Source organism: Coturnix japonica, chromosome 1 (assembly GCF_001577835.2).
Source record: "Coturnix japonica isolate 7356 chromosome 1, Coturnix japonica 2.1, whole genome shotgun sequence".
NCBI classification, from domain to species: domain Eukaryota; kingdom Metazoa; phylum Chordata; class Aves; order Galliformes; family Phasianidae; genus Coturnix; species Coturnix japonica.
Genome location: NC_029516.1, coordinates 163,403,955 through 163,427,528, shown reverse-complemented (window position 1 = coordinate 163,427,528; position 23,574 = coordinate 163,403,955). Strand labels below are relative to the sequence as shown.

The 23,574-nt window shown below is 38.2% G+C and overlaps 1 protein-coding gene across 4 annotated transcripts in view; it reads left to right on the top strand.

Moving 5' to 3' along the window:
• Positions 1-23,574, top strand: part of YAP1 (Yes1 associated transcriptional regulator) — an 81,934-nt gene that overhangs the window by 53,342 nt on the left and 5,018 nt on the right. Inside the window, exons 5-7 of one of the 4 annotated variants that reach the window (XM_015852258.2) lie at positions 9,881-10,074; positions 11,580-11,621; positions 19,702-19,832. In XM_015852258.2, the coding sequence (XP_015707744.1) occupies positions 9,881-10,074; positions 11,580-11,621; positions 19,702-19,832 (367 nt within the window). The remainder of the gene's footprint in view (positions 1-9,880; positions 10,075-11,579; positions 11,622-19,701; positions 19,833-23,574) is intronic. The other 3 variants (XM_015852259.2, XM_015852260.2, XM_015852261.2) reach the window with 3 other exon arrangements.

Here is a 23,574-nt window from a genome sequence, read left to right as displayed (position 1 = left end):
GACAGGCTTGAGTACATGCCAAAGCTCTTTATTTTGTGGTCGGACTTTTAATCTGTTCCAGACCTTTTCAGTCAAAGAGCTCAAGTGTAACTGAAAGGGGCAGGAAAGAAAAAAAAAAACCAACCATGTGAGCTCTTCTGATCTAGAGTGACGGCAAATAGAGACAAGCTGGTAGCTGCTGTTGAGCTTGAAGGAGTTTTCCTTGAAATCTTAAGTCATACACATCGCATTGCGGTTTATGTTTTTGTCATTGGAGCCAACAAAATGGAAAATCTTATTCCTGATGTTTTCAGACTTGTGACCTTCCTAAGCTACTCCAGTAAAGAAGAAAAATCAGTTTGATGGAGCTACCTCACTGAGCCTTGCGTTTATTTCCCTCACAGAGATCCTCAACATTTAATACATGCCGTGACCCCAAATAGAACATGAGTGACTCAGGAGTTTACTTTTCAGTGCTTAATGTAGGTTGGAAATCTTCATCCCTACACCACCATATTTTTCTATCAATGTGCTTTACTGTATGGGCTACTACATTTTGCTACTGTATGGGCTTTATTTTGCTACTTATTCTTCCTGAAGGAACCCTTGGTGACTTTGTCTTCGTCATCTGAAAGGTTTTGTTCATTATCATACTTCTCATTAATTGAAAATGAGGCAATTATTTTCATTTGATAGTGCTACTTTCACTCATCTGAACAACCACTGAAAACAAAGCTGCTGAGTGATATGGGCAAACGTGTTCTTCTGTTTCAGTATTCAGAAACAGAGGGTTTGAGGAGTCTTTGTCTGTTTTCCATTTGCGTTCCTAAGTCCAGGGAGACCATCCTTATTTCTCTGTATGTTCCTCATTAGATGGCAACTTTGTATTCATCCTTATTTTCTGTAGTAGGTGTGCATATACTCCTTTTAAAAGCAGTGCTGGCATTTTTCCATTAGTGTAGCTAAAAAAAGAGGGAGGAAGGAGGATCAAGCTTAAAGAAATTGTTTTAGGCAGACACACCTACAGACTTAACTGGTAAAGAAAATTTGGATATTGCATTCATGTGTTTAAAACAGAAATAAAAGGATATCACTGATATGATTCCTGAAGCAGTCTTTTAAGACTAATGGACCAGTTTTGATCAGAATACCCTGCTATGGAGTGAGCTGGTCTAAAATCTGACTGCTCCAAGTTGGAGATGAGGACATCAAATCTGTCAGACCCAAGTCATGGATCAAAGTGGGCTTGAAGTCTTCAGCTACACCACTTCAACTACTCTGAAGTCTTGTGGCTCAGATATTGCTCTTCCGGGTGTACGCATTTGGCATCAGAATAACTTTGAGGTAGGAGAATTGACAAATTCTCATATTTAGTCCTTTCCTAGGTTTTAAAGGAGGGTCTTCTCATGCCCAGCGCAGGCAATCATAAAAAGATTAATGGGATCAAAGGAAGGGGGATGGGCAAGGGCTTCCTCAGGCCTGTGTTGGCAGCATTCTTTGTATGAGTGGAGCATCTGGTACAAACATGCTGACCAACCTTTCTCAGTGTCTTTGTAGGCCTCTTAGGAAGGGGCTTCATGTTACTACTATTAAGGTTGTTTCTTTAAGAGAACTGGCAAGTCCAATCTTGTATATTGTGCAGCTTTGCCTTTTACCAGCTTCCGTGATTGGTCATTGGTCATTCTTCTAAGATCTTAATGTTTTCCTTAGGCCTTCCAGATAATGCTGATATGTTTTCTTGGTAGTTAAAGAATGTCTCAGTATGAAGCTAAGCATTCTGAGTTGCTGGAGCTGGTGAAGTAGATGAACATCTGCTTTTCCTATAAAATTAAATTTCCTAGAACCACTTGGAAGTTTGGAATCATTCAACTTTATTGCTACAGGTTTCCAAGAATTGGCTTTAGTATCAAATCCTGTTAAAGTGGTTTTAACTGTTACTTCAGCTTGCAGATGGTAGGACTGTTTTTTGAAGCACAAGTGAAAATAATTTGCCTTTGGAGGGTACCTAGTTTGAAAAATGAGACGGTGAACTTGAAATGGAAAAATAGTGGAAACTGGCAATTGATTTGTCTGTCTCTTTTGGGTTAACACAAATCTTAATTTGAATCGTAGCACTCCATGAGGGTAGTTAGGCGAGCCTGTCTCCAGGAGTTAAGGTAAAACACAATATTTCTTCAGTTTTATTGTTGCTTTATTCTGCTCTTCAGTTTTGAGGTCTGTTGCTAGTGATCAAATTCTTGTTAGGTATCCCGGGCTCTTTCCTTTTGTTTTTTTTTATATGTCAGAGCTGCCAAATGGGTTATTATGTGACCTCACACTGAAATCCTTGCCTCAACATTTTTTATCACTCCCAGCTAAGGATCATGATAATGATTTATGGAGGTCTGTATGAGTTTTGGTTGAGGGGGAAGGGATAGCAAGATGGTGTTTAACATCATTACAGAAAGTGCCACAGGGGCTCTGTATTTAGTAGCTGATTAAACTACTCAAGTAGGAAAAGGAATAGTAATGATGATTAAGGTCAGGGCAGTATACACACTGGTATTTTCTGCTTCTTTCTTTTGTAATGTAAGAACATTATATCTTTGAAACAAAGAAGAGCTATAAAGAACTACTGACAGAAATTAAAAGAAAGTATTCCATAATGATATTTTCTTTCCCCTTACTTGTCTAAACACATTGTTTAGTACCTGTTTCTTCTTATTGGTTTGTCTTGCCAAGGCTAACAACTCCAGCTGCCGTACTTCTTGTGGCCATTGGTCAGAAAGAAGCCCAGGCCTTTTGTCCAGTTACAGAGGCATGTCAGATTTTGAGCTTGAGATCCACCTTTATTATTGTACAAAAGCAGAACATGAACACAGTTGGTTTTGATCAGCAAATTCAATGACATATCCTCTTTACGTGCCCTGTCACTAACACAGAATGGATGTTACTCATCTGAAAGGGCTGTTTTTTTCTACTTCTGTTTTCCAGTAGAACCATTTAAGGACATCACTTAGGATGGGGAAAGACTTACTTGTTTTGGGAATGTGTACGTTCTGAGCAATATCAGTTTTCATTGAATTAGTATCTGCTGTCAAAGTAACCTCATGTGAATCTGCAAAGAGAGATGAAATTTCACTGGTAAGCAGCCCTTTGTTTTGAAGACACTGCCCATCTACAACGGTAATGATCATCACTGGTTGTTAGTTGTTTATCAGAGAATGAATTCTTGTTTTATTCAAACGCAGTATGTATGTATTTAGATATCTTCAATGAATACAGTTCACTGAAGATATAATTAAATATACTCTCAAATATTGTGTGAACTGTCTGATGTAGAATACCTCACATACCAACAAAATTGAAAACAAAAACGCTTTCGTTGAGGATTTCTCAGGGCAATAAGTTTACATAAGTTTATACTTGCTTTTTTTGTCAGAATTATTCAAGTATGTTTGAGAACAGAGATATGTTGGTAATGATATCTTTATACGAGTATAAATAAAGTGAACCTCCACTGTTGTAACTAGAACAGCTAGGGGAGTAAAAGAAAACTGTACTCTTAACAAGGTCTTTTCTCCTACTGTATTCTCTTGAGCACTGCTGTTTGCATCTCTCTGTTAATGAACACACAGTGTTAGAAATGGAAGATGTATCACTTTGAACAGATCACTCATTATCTGTGATCTAAGTGCATATAAACACAATAATTATATACTCTATATCTAATCATATATAATCTAAAATTCAAAGAAGTGTCAGCTTTCTTCTTTCCCTCTTTGAATTCAGTCATGTTGAAACACGATTTCAGTTTCTTTTTTAGAGAAAACAGTTTAATGGTGGAGATTTAGGGGAAAAAAAAAAAAGTGTAGATGGTTTTACACACTTTACACAGGGTATGTGCACTTCTAACAGTGAACAGATGATTTGAAGGAAATCTGCATTTAAAAAATAGTCAGAGTTTTGCAAGAAGTTATACAGAATCTTGTCTTTTGTTTTACTTAACCCAGCAAGTATTAATTGGTAAGTGAGCAGTGAAACTGTTCACCACTAATGCCTGCACGTGTATTCTTTGCTGACTAAACTTTGGTCTAAAATGCAGAGCATCTTTGATTAAATATGCCTTGCCACATCTTCACTTGAAAGAGATGAGCTTTGATCAGCTGAGAGTCCTGCATTACATGCTGTCTTCAGGATTTCATGCATACAACTTAAATGGTATTAGCTGAGATCTCTTCATAATGTGTCCTACACAGTGTGTTCCAAGCAGTTTTCCTACGGTACTAATGGTTCTGTCAGTTTCATTTTGTATGTACATTTAAAAATAAGCTCAAATATTAGGAAAATAATTTCCTCTTAAGAAATTTTAATTTCTCTTTAACGAATGGAAAACATCACATATGTAGGTACTGAGCAGAAATTTCTTATAGCTATTTATGTTACTACTGAGTCTTGTTTAGATTTGCTCGTAGGGCTAGAGGGTGGAACATTTCAGTTCTGAAACTGATAGGAATTGAGCGAAAGCGTGTCATAAATACTGCTGTTGGCTGCTGTGGGAAAAGAGCTCCATCCATGAACAGCAGCATTTTATTCCATTTAGTTCCTAGCGGGTTCCGAGTCAGCCTGGAGATCTTTGTGGTGCTAAGTCAACCAAGCTGGTGCACCGCTGCATTGTAGGATACAAAAAGACTTGATTTTAAGTTTTTTATCAAAAGGAAACAAATAACTGTGATTTGTACTTTTTATCAGTGGCACTGTAGTGATAGGAGGAGAAACTGAAAAGTATCGATTTGAATACAAATAATAAACTGAATAATCAGTCCACAACTTGGACTTGCTCCTGTAATAGATAACGTTTTAATCAGCTTTTGTCTTATTTTAACCAATAGTCCAACTCCGGAGTATGTGAATACCTCTTAGAATCATGGAATCATAGAATGTTCCGCATTGGAACCCACAAGGATCATCATCGAGTCCAATTCCTGGCTCCATGCAGGACCACCCAAAATCCAAACCCTGTATCTGAGTGAGAGCTTTGTCCAAACACTCCTTGAACTTATGCAGGACTGGGGCCGTGCCCGCTGCCCTGTGCAGGCTGTTCCCTGCCCACCGCAGGTTCTGGGGAGACCTCATTGTGGCCTTCCAGTGTTTGAAGGGAGTGTATAAACAGGAGGGGGAACGGTTGTTTACAAGGATGTATAATGACAGGACAAGGGGGGATGATTTTAAATTGAGACAGAGAAGGTTTAGGTTAGATATTAGGAGGAAGTTTTTCACTTAGAGGGTGGTGACGCACTAGAACGGGTTGCCCAAGGAGGCTGTGGATGCCCCATCCCTGGAGGCATTCAAGGCCAGGCTGGATGTGGCTCTGGGCAGCCTGGTCTGGTGGTTGGTGACCCTGCACATAGCGGGGGGTTGAAACCAGATAATCATTGTGCTCCTTTTCAACCCAGGCCATTCTATGATTCTACAAAGTATCTCTGAAAAGAGGACAGCTTTCATTACTTCCACGAATTGTTCTTACAAATTCTGATGGTAGGGTTTTGGTTTTTTTTGTCGCAGTTCTTTTCAGTTTGAATGGGGGATTTTTGCCTCTGTTCCAGTGGTGCAAACTCACATCCTTCTAAAACCTGGCTATAGCCAAAAGTGGTGCACCGAAAAGCTGTATAATTTCCAAGTGAATTTGAAAGGGAGAAGTGCTCTTCTCCAGCTTCCTCAGCAAAAATACTGATCATGACTTAAGGACAGTAAGTTTTACAGTTTGTCCAGACTGTGAGTTTTTTATTGTTTGCTTAAATAAATGTGAATGTCTTTACATTTAGAGATAAAAACTAGTTTTAGGTTTCAAGAGTGGAATGATAAATAGAAATGGAAAGCCATCAAATATTCAGCAGTGTCTGTTAACCATAAGGGAGCTTTGCAGCAGCCTTTGCATGCATGTATTTCTGCATGGAGGAAAGGTACTGTGTTAATACAAACTGTCAGTGCCCTGGGACGTGATTTAAATTGGCATGGGATCTTGGGAGACAATTAGCCTTTTATGTTGGAGTTGTTACCAGTGTGTTGGCCTTTTCTCTCTAGCACCAATGCCTGGTAATTATTTCTCTCTGTTGTTTTTTTACATTAAGGGTATAGACAGTGGCCTAAACTCCTTTCAGTAACTTTCAAGTATTATCTGCTGCAGTATGGTACAAGCATTTGCCTGCTGAGTTTAGTTAGGATATTCTGTGTTAACATTTGAAAATGTCTAATTCCTAATCTGTCCCCAGAAGCATATTGTAGCTATTACGACTGACTGCATTCAGCAGAATGTAGATCCTAAGCCATATTATAGGACTGTGAGATCTTTTTTACTGTCTTAAGTTGACACCTCCCCCCCCCCCCCTGCTTTTTTTTTTAAACTTGTCTGCCCCTCCTCCTCTTCCCTTAAATCCCCCTCTTCTGGAAACAAAGACTTGTTTGTTCCTTGTCTGCCTGTGAGGTCTTTACAGCCTCCAGTGTGTGGGTGCAGAGCCCCTTATTTAAATGCTTTCCATATTCCTGGAAGGTAAGGAACAGGATGCATCAGAAAAATCTGATAAGTCTTAACTCTAATAGAGAAACAAAGACCTCTGCTTTTGAATTCAAGGTATTTTAAAAGAGATGTGTCTACCTGGATCGTCACAAACTTGTGAGGTGTGAAAATAATTCTGCTTCTATGAGATCCCACCGATAAGCATATTCTCTAGTCTGAGTGCAAATGTGTATAGTCACATCCTTAATAAGTAGTGGAGAACTGGGGATTATAGAAAAATGAAAACCTCTGTTATTCCCTGTCACTTAAAAGGAGATGTTTTCCTGCTTTCCTTTAATTAAATATTGTGTTGGAAAAGATAGAAAATCATATTCTTCTTCCTGTTTATCTTGAAGATTGCATAATTGTGTAACCAGCCAAAATGGCTAATGTCTGTGTTTTCTCCCCTCTCGTTCTTCACTTGAGTATGTTCTTAAGTCAGTGAAGTTCAGTTAGCTATGTCCTTTTTTTCAGTCACCAAACTTATAGTTTAATAGGCAAAATATTCCCCTTGCATGGAAAACATCTCCATGATCTGTTCTGAATTTGAAGTCCTTTACACTTGTTCTTCAAATAGTAAAAAGCTTCGAAAATACCTGAATAGAGATTTAGAAACTTGATCTTTGCTTTTGTTTCAGATTCTGTTAACAAATGATGTAATTAAATGCCTCCAGGTATTTATTGGTGAATATTATGTATACACTGAAGTTACGGGTATTTTGTCATGTTCCTGTTTGAGATTGCATTTATAGTTAGAGAAGTGACATTAGGAGGCAATTCAGTGATCTGGTTTATTGGACTAAAATGGAAAATGTCAGGCAAATGTGAATTTACAAACATGATTGCAACTTAAATTGCCAAGTCAATAGATAGGAAAGCTGGAGCAATAGAATAACACAAGCAGTGGTCAGAAGGATATGGGTATATAAAATTTGGAAAACTTGGCATGAGAGGGAAATTACTCCTGAAGTTATGTGTTAGTGGAAGTGACACCTGTGGAAGCATAGTTGGTATGTTGCATGTGGGAAAAGCAAATCTAATGTGCTGAAGGGATGTTAATAACATTATACCTGAATGCCTAGTTACAGTTAGAAACTGCTGAATGCGTGTGAGGTTACCTGTGACACAGCTTGGCTGTGAACTGCATGAGGCAGGAACTCTGGGACCAGGATGATATGATTGGAGACTACATCATAAAAAGAGCCATTTGGTTAAAACCAAATGAAAATTGATATTCTTCAGCTTCTGGGTACTTAATTCTTACAAGCTGAGTAGTTTGCTTTTGACTTAGGTTGCCTTTTCCAGGTAATTTTGTGGGTGGTTTTAATTTTATAACCTTTGTTCCCCTTTCAACTGTAATGGACCTTCCATCTTGTTTAATAGCAGGATTTGAGTCCTGGAACTTCAAAAGTGTAGCACAGAGTCCTGTTAGAGTTACAGAATTAGGTAACAGCAGGGGAAGACCCTTTACATTTGTCCCCTACAAGCCCCTATCATTGCCTGTTTTCAAGATGTAAGAGAGTAAGATACAGAAAGCAAAAGCCATGCTCCTGGCTCTAGACTGTGTAGGATTCTGAGTAAAAAGGGAAGAAGGAAGAGTAAGATGCATTTCCTGGTCCAGTGATGTTATGTTCAGCCTGTCGAAAGCTGCTGCTTGGACTTCCTGTCTTGCATCGTGTTCTTTAGCTCCAACTTTGCCTTAAGTTGGTAAATGTACGCAGCCTAAGTGCTGTCTGTTGTCCAGCAGAGGTTGTCCAATGGAGCTCCTGGAGCTTATGTGTGCTGCTCACAGTCTTTGCAGGGCAGCATTTGGTGCTGTCAAAACTTTCATTTATCAGTTTCTGGTGTCTCAGGCCACATGGACCTTCTGTGACCTGTTCAGCAGAAAAACAAGGTGTCCTTTCTCTATCTTTTGCTATCCTAGGGACCATAGCTCACACAGTAAATAGGGTTGACTGAGTCTGGTCACTTCTTCCTGAAGTTCAGGTACTAAATGTCTGACAGACTGTTTTCTTTTAAGCTCTATTCACTACATCTTTAACTACCCCTTATTCTTTTGTTTTTCACTAGCTCAGGATGAGACTTGCAGGTTGGAATTAAATACAAAAAGGCTAGAGATTCACTCTTTCTTCTATTTGCACTTGGATACAGTTTCTGTTTCTGCTTCGCCTGTTTACTTACCTTTACAGGAAGTTTTTATTTCATTTGTGATCATATGTATAAAACTCTTTCCTGAGTAACTACATAAAATATTATTTCAAATTACTTGAAGCAGTTCAACAATGCATTGTCCTTTGAATTGACTGAGGACTGTTGACTCTGAGAACCATGGAATGGTTTGACTAGAGCTGGCTCTCTAACTATTGACTGTGTTTCTCATCTCTTCTGTTCTTAATATGCCTCTCAATGGAATGATGAGCTGTGGCAAGGGGAGGGGAGCAAGGCAGTGAAGCAACAGCCATTTTTGCTGTGAGACAGACATTTTTAGACTTTCCTGGTACGAAAGATGCTTGTGTACCTTAAGTTGAACACTCAAAAGGAAGTGGAGACTGGAGGGCTTCTGAGAGAAAAGGTGATGCAGATTCTCTGAGATAACTATTTTAAGAAAGAAACTTTAATTGTTCATGTTCCAGGGATCCTTTTTCTATGATGAAGACTAAGACAACATATGATTTTATTTTAACTTGTAGAGGAAACATCGTGTCTGTCAAGCAGATGCAACGTTTTAGAAAACAAAATAGGTTTAAATCTTGTAATATTGTTGTCTGTGTAATTTGTCTACCATTCTTGTGCCAGCACTGATTTTGCACGTCAAGATTTGCTTAGAAGTCTAAATGGAGTCTGTAATACTCAAAACTGATTCCAAAAATGATGCAAATGGTTGCTGTGCGACCCGCACCCCATTGCAAATAGTGGCAGCTTGTAACCGAGGCAGCTGCTGGGTCTGAGTGAGATCTCTTTTGTCATTCTGTGCATTGGATGATTCTAAGATTCCATGTGAACAAGAAAAGTGTTTTTGTGTTATTTGTGTCTACATTGAAAATAATGTATTGGCAGGAAAAGCAAGCAGACATTCTAATTAAAACTGAATAATTTTCCCACCACTTTGACATTTTGCACCAATATGCACATTCAGGTCTGTTTTCAGGAGCTTTTAGAACAAGAATTACACATAAACATGAGAATGTTGCATTGATTTCACAGGAATAATAAATGTGAGCATATGTTTCATGCTGAACATCATTGTGACTGCAAGTCTTGTATGGTCAGGGCTTGTAATTTCTAGCTGTATCTTGTCTAAGGATAGTACTTGCCTTGTATTTGTTTGCATTTTGTTTTCAAACATTTGTTGTTTTGGTTCCATAGCCATGAATCAGCGAATCAGCCAAAGTGCTCCAGTGAAACAGCCACCCCCTCTGGCTCCTCAGAGTCCCCAAGGTGGGGTCATGGGTGGGAGTAGCTCCAATCAGCAGCAACAGATGAGACTTCAGCAGCTACAGATGGAGAAGGAAAGGCTGAGACTGAAGCATCAAGAACTGCTTCGGCAGGTGAGGCCACAGGTTAGACACCTACTATTTCTCTTGTATGTTATATTTTGTTTCGTTTTGGCTAAGTTGTTTCACTGATTTTTAAAGACTAATAACTGTGCAAAACGTTTTGAGATTTAAAAAGGTTTGAAGTCATTCTATTAGTGGTATCAGACTGATAGTGAAAGCATCTGACTTAACCCACTGAAGGATTTTGCCTTCCTCCCTAATTCCCCCCTCTCTAACAAAACTTTCTGAGATCAAGTTTCTTTGCTGTTAGGATGGCCTCATGGACTGTTGATCTGACTGGAGAATCCTCTTGAGAATATGTCTCATAGTCATTGAGTTCTGAGTCATGCAAAAAGAAGCTGGTTCCCACAGTTGTGTTAGTTCTCCCTTTTAAGTACACGGAGGTATTTCACTTTCAGAAGAACATGTTGGACTGTTGGATTCTACAGTTAAGTTTTTGTAAGAAACATTGAAGAGACACCTTGTTGCTAAAAATCTCATCTGTGTAACTGCGGAGGAGAGCGTGGAACAACTCAATCACTCATGCTGCATTTTGAACCACTGTTTTTCTTATAATGAGGAATTTCAGACTTCATAATTAGGCTGCAAACTGTTTCTTCTAGTGTTTTTGACTATATTAAGTATTGTCAGAATGAATGTCAAAGTGTAGCACTGGACATTGGCATCTCTGGATTTTGAGTTTGGGCTTGGCTTCCTTTTCACTTTAAACTTCTGCTTCCATTTTTCCATCTGTATGTTTTAAAAAAGGTTACTGCCATTCTTCAAGATACTTAGGATGTTCTTTGGTTTTGTTTTCTTTTTTGACACTGAAGAAAGCACTAATCTTCTCTTTGAGGAAAAGCTCTTAAAATCTTACCCTGTTCCCTTTTCACTTTGGGTGATGGGTCTTGTATCAGATGAGAATGATGTCTTCACCTCAAAGACAGCTTTTCACTTTCTTATTTACCTGCAGCATTCTATCCTGGAATCTGGCTCCCATTATCTTGAATAGTCAAGGCTTGTACTGTAGGATTCTTCAACATCTCTTGGTATAAGATGGGTCATCTTTAAAGCTGTTAGTTTTTGTAATACTCTAACTAAGAGTACATTGCAAAGATGGTGTCAGGACTTTCTCTGCTTAAGCACCTGGGCCTCTGCTGTTCCTGCTTTGCTATTAATCCACCAAACAAACATCTTACCCTGTGCTAGCATGCTTCTAGGTAGGCATTCTAATTTTCTTCTTGCCTCAGTTGTCATTGAGAATCTGACTAACTTTGAACCAGGTGACAGACAGTTCCCTTCGTGTTGTTCTCCCTGGGCATCCAGCTTTTCTGTCAAATACACATCCTTGGTAAACCTGTGAGTTTTGTTTCACTGTCTCATGATTTTTGTAGTTTCTAAACTCCCTTAACCTGTCTCATCTGGCCTGTCTTGGGGGCTTGATACTACAAGATGGTGTTTATAAGACAGCCTGCACAGGCAAAACTTGCAGCTAAAGTAATTTTTATCCATCTTATTTTTACTCATAGGCAATGCGGAATCCCAGCACAGCAAATTCTCCAAAACATCAGGTAGGCTCTTAACTGATGTTTCAGCATAATTAGAAACATGAAAACATTAGATTAGACTAGCTGAGGAGCTTTGCTACATAAGGGCATTCTAAGAAAAAAAACATGCTCTGCCAATACGTATTTTTGAACCATTTCTCTGATCATGACCCTAACATTATCTTTTAAGAGTTCTGCATTACCACAACTTGATATCAATATTTAAATGCAATGGGAATTCATTGCACAGTTTTCTGCATTGAAAGCAATGTTCTTGTTTAGCATTCTTGAAGATACCGCTGTTCCAGTCCTGATGTCATCAAGAAGTGTATTTAAAGCAAACCCCTCATTATTTCTAAGGTAGTAGTTTGTGGCTTTTAAGTTCTATTCACATGAATGTTCTTGATCTGTGTAAGCAGGTGTGATCATAAGGATGTCTGTAAATCTGTTAATAAAAAGTCACTTTAAAAGTTTATTATTTTTAAGCATGTACAGTGTAATAATCATTTAATAAATCAGACTAATAAAGTAATTGCTGTGGCAATATAGTATGTAATTATTCCACTTTGAGATTTAGCCAGCTCTTGCACAGATGCATTTTCTCTATTGGAAAAAGTAATTTTATAAAGCCTTCCAAGCTCAGAGCAAATGAAAATGGTCAAAATATGTAGCACAATGAACAGTTGAAAGTGGACTTCTTTTGGGCACTTCAGAAGTTGAATGTGAACTGAATCCCTGAAAGGGTGGATTTATGAATATATTCAGCTTATTGCCTGCTATGACTAACATTATTCTTAATCTACTAGCTTTTAGGACAATATTTATATTGGCTCATATTGTACTTGGTCTTTTTAAGAAATACAACATTATGCACTATACGGGAAACCCAGAATAAAAGGAAGTACTCTGTATTTGGCAGTTATGAGTACTGGTGTACTGTTGCATTCTTAAACGTACTGTAGAATTTATACGTCACTGATTCTTCTGAGAAGATCATCTTCAAAATGAGAAACTCAGACTTCAGAGACAGTACTGATGTTCTGAAAAATATCTTTGACAGTATAATCAGAGCACTAAAACTGAAGCATTTTACCTGATATGTAATCATTACCCAACTATTCATTTACTGAACGTTAATCATATAACATTTCCATCAGTCACTATTGGATCTGGTTATAGAAGGCAGATGAAAAATTGCTTAGAGGTCGCTGGTGTAACAGGAAATAAGCAGAGACACATGCTCCTCCACACCAGTTTGAAACACCTTGTCTTCTGCTACAGTTAGGTCATTCAGGAAAGATGCTTTTCTTGCTGAGTCCTAAAACTGTATTCTGTCTTTCCTGGTATGCCTGGAAACCCTATAATATTTTTGTTCCCTCTTTCAAAGTAACATCATCCTGTTGCCAGCTTAGTAATACGCAGCAAATAGAAGTTTTTGGAATCAGTTTCATGCTTAACTCAGAAAGATCGGATTTCTCAAACTTAGTGTAATTCTGGCTTGAAGCAGTAAAAAGCTATAAAAACTCGAGGGACCTTATCAATAATTTGAAAATGTGTATGGATCAGCCTATTTTCTTTGGGACAGAAACCAATGAAAGGACTTCAGTAAATGTAAGAGTTCCAGTTACCTTTAATCTTGCTTCATAGCAAGCTCCCATCTGTACTCACCTGACTGCGATCAGTTTTTTTCTGCACTTGATAATGAGCCAAGCCAGTTTTGAGTGCGCTGGTGGGTAGAAAAGTATGTAACCGTGTCAACTTACGTTTTGTAATACTAGTCATTCATGTTGTATCACCTAAATGGGTTTTCGTAAGTCATTTTAATAACGTAATGAGCAGCTGCCTATGGAAGATGATGTTTAGAGAGTCATATAATGGCTTAGGTTGGACGGGACCTTAAAGATCTAGTTCTAAGTCCGATGCTGTGAGCACAGTTGCCACCAATTAGATCAGGCTGCCCGGGGCCCCATCTAACCTTGCCTTTAACACCTCCGGGTCTGACAGGCACCACAGCTCTCTGGGCAGCTGTGCCAGGGCCTCACTGCCCCCTCTGAGTAAAACATTTCTTCCTAATATCTAACCTAAATTTCTCCTCTTTTAGTTTAAAACCATTAGAACTGTTTCTAGAAGTTGTTTTCTTTACGCCTAATGCTGTAGAATCAAACGTTGTCTGCTGTAGTGTTGCTGTTATTGAACTTCTAAAATGTGTATCTGATAGGATCACAGTCAACCTAGTGAATCTGGAAAACCTTTCGAGGAATAATGCAGTCACATTTTTCTTGTTTACAGATACATTCCTTTGTGAATAAAATTCATGAAGCTTAAAGGAAATTTCTGCTTTCATTACAAAAAACATTTGCTAAATTTTTTATGTTCTTTTAAGGAATAAGTAAAAGTAAAATCTTTTCAGTGTTCAGTGCTCCAGGTTCTCAGAATATTCAACCTGATTTAGAGCCTGTTGAAGTCTTCCTTCAGTAATTAAGCTGTCTCACACCACCATTCTTGAAGTTTGCCTTTTGTTCTGAAGTTTTGCCTTCAGTTTTGCCACTGAGAAAGGATTTTAGCTATTAACTAGATCTCTGAGCTTTTCTTCATCGTAGCTTAATCATAGCATCAGATACGCTAGAAAGGAATGACAGAAGTCATCTAGTTTAATATTGTACACGTAGCCCAAGCTTCTTGAGGTTTTTGTCACCTGACTTGGATACAAAGTTGATGCCTTTGGTTAAGTTTTCTGGTTGCAAGAAAATGTTGCATCCTTGCTAGGTATTGTGCCATGATGGTGTAGTATCCTGTAGTGATACTGATACTCAGTGTTACAAGTGAAGGCCTTAATATTGAAGGATCTTCCAGAAGGTTTAAACCATTGCTCAGCATCATCTTTTGTCTTAAGTCCTGTAAAAGACTCTTCTTGTTTGAATGAGGACATGTTTCATTATTATTCTGAAAATATCAAATTCAAAGGAATTTAAAGCAAAAATTGACTTCCATATTTACTGTATGTAGGCAAGCACTCTTGGCTATGGCCTTATCCATAGAATCTGAAAACACCAACCGTCTGTCCGCTTATTCTCATCATTGTGATTTCTCTGTGACTATAATAAGGATGCATATCTGTCTCAGTGAAGAGACTGAATGACATGACTTTCTTTCCACCTCCAGTAGTTCTCCTTTCAGTTTCCTACATTTAGCATTCAACTGTCAGCATCTCATTTGAAGTAGATGTTAGTCAACTTCTGTATAAAACATAAAATGGAATGCATAACTAGGTAATACAGTGCTTGCCTTCTAGTATACAGGAAAAAGAGAGGTGTTACTCTTGTATGTTTACACAGTCTACTTCCTTGTGCTAAGACTGGGAGATTTCTTATTTTTCTGCCAGTAATATGAAGGCATTATCTAATAAGATAAGCTTACTATGCACCCCCCTGTGAGATAGGTTTCTCTGTATATTTTCTGCCTGTTGCTTCTTTTCAGCTCCAAATGAAGAGTTCTGTCTTAGAACCAGAAACTGCCCCAGTTTCTGTGCAGTCTGCAGGGTCCTTCTTTGTGACTTACCTTTCTAGTACCTCTGTCCTGTTTTCTTGGTAGTTCCGTATGCCTGGAATGTGTTCTCTGTTGTCTCCATTATTTTGTCCTTTTGTGAAGTTCCTCTCTGACTCTGTACTGTTACCCCAAGGCTTATTTCTTATCAGCTTTAGAGGGACATTCTGAACACTCCTCAGTTCATAGAAGCCAGATATTTAGCCTGTCTTTCACTGTTTACTTCTTTTATATTTGCTTTTATCTGTGTAAATTATAAGCGCTTATAGTGCTAAGTAGTAACCGCTTTTGAAACACTGTTTGAATTTCTGATAATTTGTTCGTTTGTTTGTTTGTTTCCCATTTTTGCTGGTGTTTGACACCTTGCACCAGCTTAGTCAAGAACACTTATAACGTTTCAGGAAAGTGTTTATAGGAAACTGTTTTTCAACGAAATATTTGTAGTCACTTATGCAAAAATAAAGCTGTGCGACTGTCATGTTTCTGACATTTTCTAGTAAGCAAACAATTCTGCATTCTGCAATCAGCTTGCATGAACTTGGAGAAGCTGGAAGTTTTAATAAGGTTTTTTCCCAGGTAAAATATTAGAAAAAAAGACAGAATAGTAACAGAAATTTGTTAAATTTCGTTTGATTAGTGTTATGGTGCTTACTTGCGCTTCTTTTTGGGGGGAGAGGGAAGAAGTGAATTCAGAAGTGAGTGCAGTTCTTGTTAGGCCTAGAAAACATTGCAAAGTTGAAAGCAAGATTCAGATGGGAAGTAATGTTGGTACATTTGATTTAACTGCTTTAAGTTTTGTATCTTGTGTGCCCCGGTGGTGCAGTGGTAGGAATGCCACCTTGCAACACTGGGGCCCGGAGTTCGAATCCCCCCTGTGGCGCAAGTGGTAGAAGTGCCGCTCTGCTACACAGAGGCTCAAATCCTGGGGGTTAGACTCGATGACCTCTAAGGTCCCTTCCAACCCGCACGAAACTATGATACTATGATCTTTATTCCAACTTAAGATTTACTTGTGTGTGCACCACTTCCACTAAGATTTGAAATGTTTTTGTTTTGTTTCTTAGTGAATCCCAGTGTTTTGACTCTCATTTGCCATCCTTCCATGGTATCTGAAGCTGACCTAGATTGACAAGGGAAAAATGATCTGTCTTAGTTTCATCAAGGGTATTAAGCTCCTGAGAAAGAGAGTCATAAGGAAGATTTTTGCATTTTAAAAAGGCTACTAAGGCAATGGGCTAGTAGAAGATGAGTCACTTTAACCAGAGTCTGGGATGAAGCTTTTGCTAGGAGCAAACAGAAATTGGTAGAGGGCGGCCATCCAGCTCTGGCTAATTGCCGACTCCAGCTGACACATGCTTGTCTTCCCAGTGCTCTGGGGACACACCGTTTGGGGAGGTGCAGAACTTGGAGGCATAGCCTGATACACAGTGAGAAGGGTTTATACCAGTGGTACAGCACACGACTGTGAAACCAGACAAGAAACCAGACTCTATTTACAAATGTTTATTCCAGTTTATGCTGCCCTATCCACACTTGCAAAGGTGTTGTTTAAAAGCTTTTGTTCAGAGTGTTTATGCAGAAGGCATTACATAGAATTGAGTCTCATGCCAAGTGTACACAATGCAATTAACTATCACTCTATCACTATCACCTCTTGAATTAATTTTGCTGCTTTTCATGATTGCAACACTGAATGATTTAAGTTTTCTCTTTTTTGTAATTGCATGACTCCTCATTGCTGAATTCATTTGTCTTCATCTGTTTCTTTCCCTTTTTCTTTTCTACACATGCTTTAACTTTGTGGCTCTCAAGTAAGAATATAAATACGTAAAGTGAAGAACTGGTACTGATAGTTAGCTCCAAGTGCAGTGGCCCTCTCATTCCCCTAACACCTCTCTTCCACCTCAGTGAAGCCCATGAAAGATTTTATATTTGAACAGTGTTAAGATTGACCAGCTCCTACTGTGTTTAATTTAGTAAGAGTATGGTACGTGAAATACACATGTGATAAAAGATGATAAAAATAAAAGTGCTCTCAGAAGAGTGACTGCAGGTGACCCTCCAATTCCATGTAAAACTCTCTCTATGCAAATATGGGGGAAAAAAGGAGGGGAAAGGGGAGCAAATTGCACAATAGTGGCCTTATTTTTTGAATTACTTTCCTTATGGAGATGACAGATGGTTTGGTCTTCTATGTAATATCCAAATCTTAGATTTTGTGTTAACGGTAGTTACACCAAGCTTTTATTTACCCAGAGGTACTTTTAAAAAGTTTAACTTGCTTATGAAAATATAATGAGATCAAATTATAGAAATCTAAGCCAGAATTTTGTCATAGTTTTATTTTTGCCTTCAGACTTTAAATGTTTCAAATAAAGGATATATTTTTAAAACATGAATTGAAAGCCTAGAGTTCACGTTGCCCCATGTGGAGCTGGGATAGACTTGTACACTACCATACATTTTTTTTAATTACAGGAAGCAAAAGGTTGTTTATTGAAAATTGGTTTTATAAAGGAAGAAGAAATGAAAGGACCATTCTTCAGGCTACACGAGTTTAGATTCCATTACATGCACCTATAAGGAAAAAAAGACGCAATGTACTCTTGAGGGCTTGTAGAAAACTATACTCATCTTAAGGAATTACTAAAAAGCCATTCTGTATTTGTTTCTGAATTGCTTGGCTTTTTTGGTAATGCCTTTCCCTTCCAGACTGACGTAAGCGTATTACTTGAATGAATGATGGAATAACATTCCCTCTAGTGGGAGGAGCTCTATTTCTGCCTCCTCAATGAGTAGCATTAATGCAAACAATTGTTTTGCACTTCTAGCAGCGCTGTTATTGAAATAAGGACAAAATTAGCACTAATGTACTATGATGGATTTAGTTAAAAGTAGTTGCATTTTATTAAGGCAGTTTCTCAGAGAAGGGAAAGTGCAAGTAACGTTTTCAAGATCAAATGTCTCTGGAAGAAGGCATAAAGATTTTGGTGTGAATAAGGAGTTTTTGCTGTTCACAAGTTCTTTCAGGATATCAAAGAGCTTCCACAGATCACCAGTTGTGGAGCATTCCAAAAGAGAATTTTTCATATCAGCTTCTTTGTATCAGGTCTGATGTAACTGATTCAAGCAGGTAAACCTAGTTTTAAACTAAGAACTCTGTAGTGTATACACTTGGTTTCATTACGTAAGAAAATGTTGCAGCAACCCCCTACTATCAATACAAGCTGTTGGATGAAAGGATAGAGTATAGCCCTGCCAAAAAGAACTTAAAGTACTGGTGGATGGGAAGCTTGGCATAAGCCAGTAACCTGCCCTCACAGCCCAGAAAGCCAGCTCCTGGGCTGTATTAAAAGAAGTGTGGCCAGCAGAGTGAGGGAGGTGATCCTGCCCCTCTGCTCTGTGCTGATGAGGCCTCACCTGGAGTACTGCGTCCAGATGTGGAGTCCTCAGTACAGGAGAGACACGGAGCTGTTGGAGCACGTCCATAGGAGGGCTGCAAAAATGATCCAAGGGATGGAACACTTCCCTTACAAAGACAAGCTAAGAGAGCTGGAGCAGTTCAGCCTGGAGCGTAGGAGGCTCTGGGGAGACCAATAGAAGCCTTGCCGTATCTAGAGGGGAGCTTTAAGAAAAAAAGAAGGTAAACTCCTTAGGAGGGTCTGTTATGACAGGACAAGTGGAAATTGTCTCAAACTAGAACAGGGAAGATTTAGATTGGATATAAGGAAGTTTTTTACGATACAGGCAGTGAGGCACTGGCGCACATCGCTCGGAGAGGTGATGGGTGCCCCATCTGTGGAGACACTTCAGGTCAGGCTGAATGGGGTTCTGAGGGAGCTGTGGGTGTCCCTGTGAAGTGCAGGGGAGTTGGACGAGGTGGCCTTTAAAGGTCTTTTTCAACTCCAATGATTCTGTGATTCTATGAAAATGAAAATCATCTGCATGAGCTTACAGAAATGGATTAAAGGTGCTTACCATTTTATGATCTGAGAACATGGACGAGGAATGTTATTATTATTTATTAGAGGAATAGCCAATTAAGTAGTGGTAAAGAAGGCTATATTTACTTGGGGTAGGCAACTGGGTGCGTCACATCCAAAAACTAATGGTATGGTTGTACTCTGCTGTGAAGGTCTGATCAACTGGTGTTAGAAAAACTAGTACAAAACATGTAACTTGATATTAAGGGAAAATGTAGAATACATTTTGTATTCCACAAAAAAGAACAGTTATATGTTTGGGGTTGGGTAGCGTTAATTCTTTTTGTTCTTAGTAATTTTGTTGAATTGAAATCAGAAAAGATTTGTATGATCACATAGAAATTTATGTGCATAAACATATTTACAGTGAATTCCTTGTAGTACTGGGCATGTCTTGTTGAACTTCCATTATCAATGAAGCCAGTAAAAATGCTTTGTCTTCAGAAACTTAATTGCATTTAAATCTTTTAACTGAAAACACTAAAAGCATCTGTTATCCTGAAATGTCATATGTTTATGTATCTGGAAAACACTTTCAAATGCCTAACAAGATCTTTTCTTTTTTCCCTCCTCCTCAGGAATTGGCTCTCCGTAGCCAGCTTCCAACAATGGAGCAAGATGGTGGATCTCAAAATCCCGTATCATCTCCTGGAATGTCTCAGGAACTGAGAACAATGACTACAAATAGTTCTGATCCGTTTCTTAACAGGTTTGTAGGAGTAGCTACTGGAGGGGAAAAAAAATTGATTTCAAATTCTGTTCGGAACATGTAATAGTTTATTTTGAACATCTGTCTGTGCCAAAAGCCACAGCTGTAAATGAATCTTTCCTTAAATGGCAAGTCTAGTAAAAGTTGAGGATTAAAAGCTGTCTCCTGTGGGAGGAAGTAGTCTGTTCAGACTTGTAGGAAGGTTTTTTATTCAAAGTCATAACATGTTTGCCTTTGCATAATCTGTTGACTAACAGTCATTTCAAATTACTGACTCAGAAGAATTTGTGAATAGCTTGCTATGAGATCAAATGAACTGTGAGGCACATTTAGGGCTACACCTTGAGGTTCATTTTAAGGTTTTTCTGTTCACCCCTCCCCATCACTTCAGGTATTTAATTTAGCAATATTTTTACTCTGTTAATGTTAGGACTGCAAATAGTGGCATGTTTCATTTTAGATGCTGTATTATTTTGAAGTGTGGGCCTTTTAAGTCAAGAATTATAATTTTACAATATAGACCAGTGTTTTTATATAACTTTTTCCTTAATGCTTGTGACTTGAGGAATGTTTGTTTGTTTGGAAATACTGTTCTAATTTCAGCTTACAAACGCTTCATACTAATCATCACAATTTTGGAGAACCTGCTGCAGCTTGTGATAAGTTGCATCTAATTTTGTACTTTGCATGCTGGAAAGGAAAGATGAAAATGACAAAAGAATCTTATCTCTGAACCACCTGTATTTTTAATTAATCTGCCTATGCTTTGTCAGTATCAATAGTTGAACTTAAGTTGTTCGTTTTGTAGGGCTTCATTGAACCATATTTTGTCAGTGGTTTAAATTGATAACAGCTCAGCATCCATTGCCATAAAAGAGAAAAATTGCATATTCCAACAGAGTCCTTTGGTACTTTCCTATGTTGCCTTCAAATATTAGTGTTACTTTAGGATGTTTGCTGTAGTGCTCACGAAGTATAATATGCTCATCCTTCTCTTTGTGCATTATTATAAACATAAAAAAAAACAAAAAACAACCATAATATTCACCTAAATTTCACATAAAATTCAAAATTCTTTCAATGCAAGACTTTATTTATATTTGTGCTACCAGTAGCATTTCAAATCTGCTTGTAAGGTAGGAAGTTCACATCATGTTAAAATTAATGTGGTTTTGGAGTTGGACAAGCTTAAAAAATTGGCATAATCTTAGATACTGAAAGGCTCTGTAAGTTTGTGTTGCAATTCTCTTCTAGTATGTAACATTACCTATCACTCCAATCTAGGTTTTTGATGCCTAAAGAAATACCTTTTTCCAGTTACAGATATTCTGAGAGCTCCTTTTACACTTGTCTCATTTTCTGCTTTTTCCAAGAGTCCTGTCCATCTCTTGAACTGCTCTGTCCTGCCTCCTACACAAACGGATCTGGTTAGAAAGTGTAATTTTGTTAGAAGGAGGGATTGTTTTCCATGGAACTCATAGTGGAATTTAGTGTGATCTTTAGCTGTGCTGGCTCTATGCCGAGGAATAAAAAGCACAAGAAATCTGAAAACTGGCTACCTACTGATCTATCTAAAATTGCATTTTGAATAGTACGATTTAGTCACGGGCAGTGATTTTCCATGGTGTGACAAACAAATGAAGAAATCCTTGTAGATAGGAGATGACCATGATATGTTACAGTAACAAACTAGTCTGAATTTCTGGAAGGCTGTTGTCATCATACATGAAGCCTGGGTATATTTTGAATGTTATTCTTACTTAATTCTAATATCCTCACATCTTGCTCTTGTTTTCTGTATCTTTAGTTTTTAGATTGCCACTGTACTCCTCCATACGTCTAATATTCCATCAGTGGACTGAAGCAGTTGGTCCATTATTCTGCTGTGTATATGGAATATAAAATGATTTGTCTTCAATGACAAGTAGGAAAGAAGCTAGAAAGGACAAATTCCAGTTATTTTTAGTTTTTGTCAGATTGATAATTAGCAAGGACTACTTACTGGAAGTTATCATTTGCCTCGTTGGCGGTATGTTTAACTTGGCTGTGTTTTTTGTAGCCCTTACTGAAACATCCATATCTCATCTGAACTCAGATGATTAAATTTACATTTTAGTTTAAACATTGTTCCCTTCTGTGTAATTCTGTGTACATCACTGTGTTTAATTCTGGGATATGTATAAGGGAAAGGGACTCTCTAAAGGACACTTGTGGGTCGATGGCCCTGAACTAGATGCAACAATGCAGTAGTTTTGATGTTTCGTATGTTTAAATTCAGAAATGCTCCTTTCTCTTCATAGGGCAGGTAAAGTTCCTGGTGAAACAATCCTCCTAACTTTACGATCCAGAAATTCAAGTAGCTGAATATTTTCTGCTTAATGTATTGAACGTCAGAAAAAATTCTACATGGGAGGCAATGGAGAGAATACACAGTGATGTTCTTATTTATGTAGTCAGTCTTCTGCCTGCTGTCTTCTTTACTTAGCGTCTTTATGCTATATTTCATTTTTAAGTGAAATATTACAGCAATGCAGAATATTTAGACTTTGTTAGATGATTTCGGCTTTTGATTTGCTATTTGGCATATGTTTTTGACTGTTAAATTTATATTGGTTGTGTTGGCAGTTCTCTGTTTCACTCCTAAATTGGGCTTTCTTCTTCTGTATACACATATTTTAATAAGTATTTGTTGAAGAAGCATCCATTCTATTTTGGGCAATGCAGTTTAGTTGCATGCAGTAATTTCTGGTGGTGTGACCATTAAATGAAGAAATCCTTGCTGGAAATGTTTATTGAGGAGTGATTTGAAGAAAGAGGAGGTCTGGACATTCCAAGTGTGACAGCACCAGCCAAAAAGCCTTCTCAACCAGAATGATTCAGTTCAGCACAGGCTCAGTTCTATTTCTAGTATTTTGTCCCACAGAGTAAACCAGGAATTATTTTTCACAGAAGTTTTAAATAGCCTTCTTGTGATGACTGTTATCAGATGTGATACTTCTGCTCTTCACATAGAAACACCGATTTTACTTCTTGTGTGGCAAAGACCATCTTGTGAAACCTAATATATACATTCATGGTTGATGGTATTCTGTTTGCATCCAATGTTGAACAGCTGTTCAGCTATCTTCTCTTTGCTTCTGCATACTTGACAAGGCATACACTACAGACTAGCATGTCTCCAAATCCTAATCAACACAATGCACAGCTTGATTGTGTAGCTTGTACATCAGACTGATTTGCACTTAGAATTCACAGTGGAAAATCTGTAAGCATTCTCAGCAATGCTACCACAGGTGGAAGAAATACAAGTTTAGAAAGTATTTCCAGTTGAAGCTTGGCTGTTAGTAGACAGAAGAGGAGGGAGGTAATGGTGTAGTTCTACAGCTGCTTCCGCTTGTGACCGTTTTGACTGGTGGGGCTGTTTGCATCCTTTCAGCTATTACAGCAAAATATTTTCAGATGTATGCCTAAGTATAACAAGTAGCAGCTCCTTCCAGCTTCTGGAAATAATTATTCCAGTCAGGATAATGATTTTCACTGTTGTATATAAACGTTTCTTATTGTTCTACTTTCAAAGAAATAGTTTATGTGACTTATAAGAAAGTCAACTGTAAACTGGATCCCCCCAGCTGATTGTAGGTCATCTGATTGGCCTGTTCTTCCCAGTCCCATCCCAAATTTCCATTGCAGCTCCCTTGGTCTTGTCTGCTCCACTGGTAGTAAGATGGCAGCGAGAAAACTA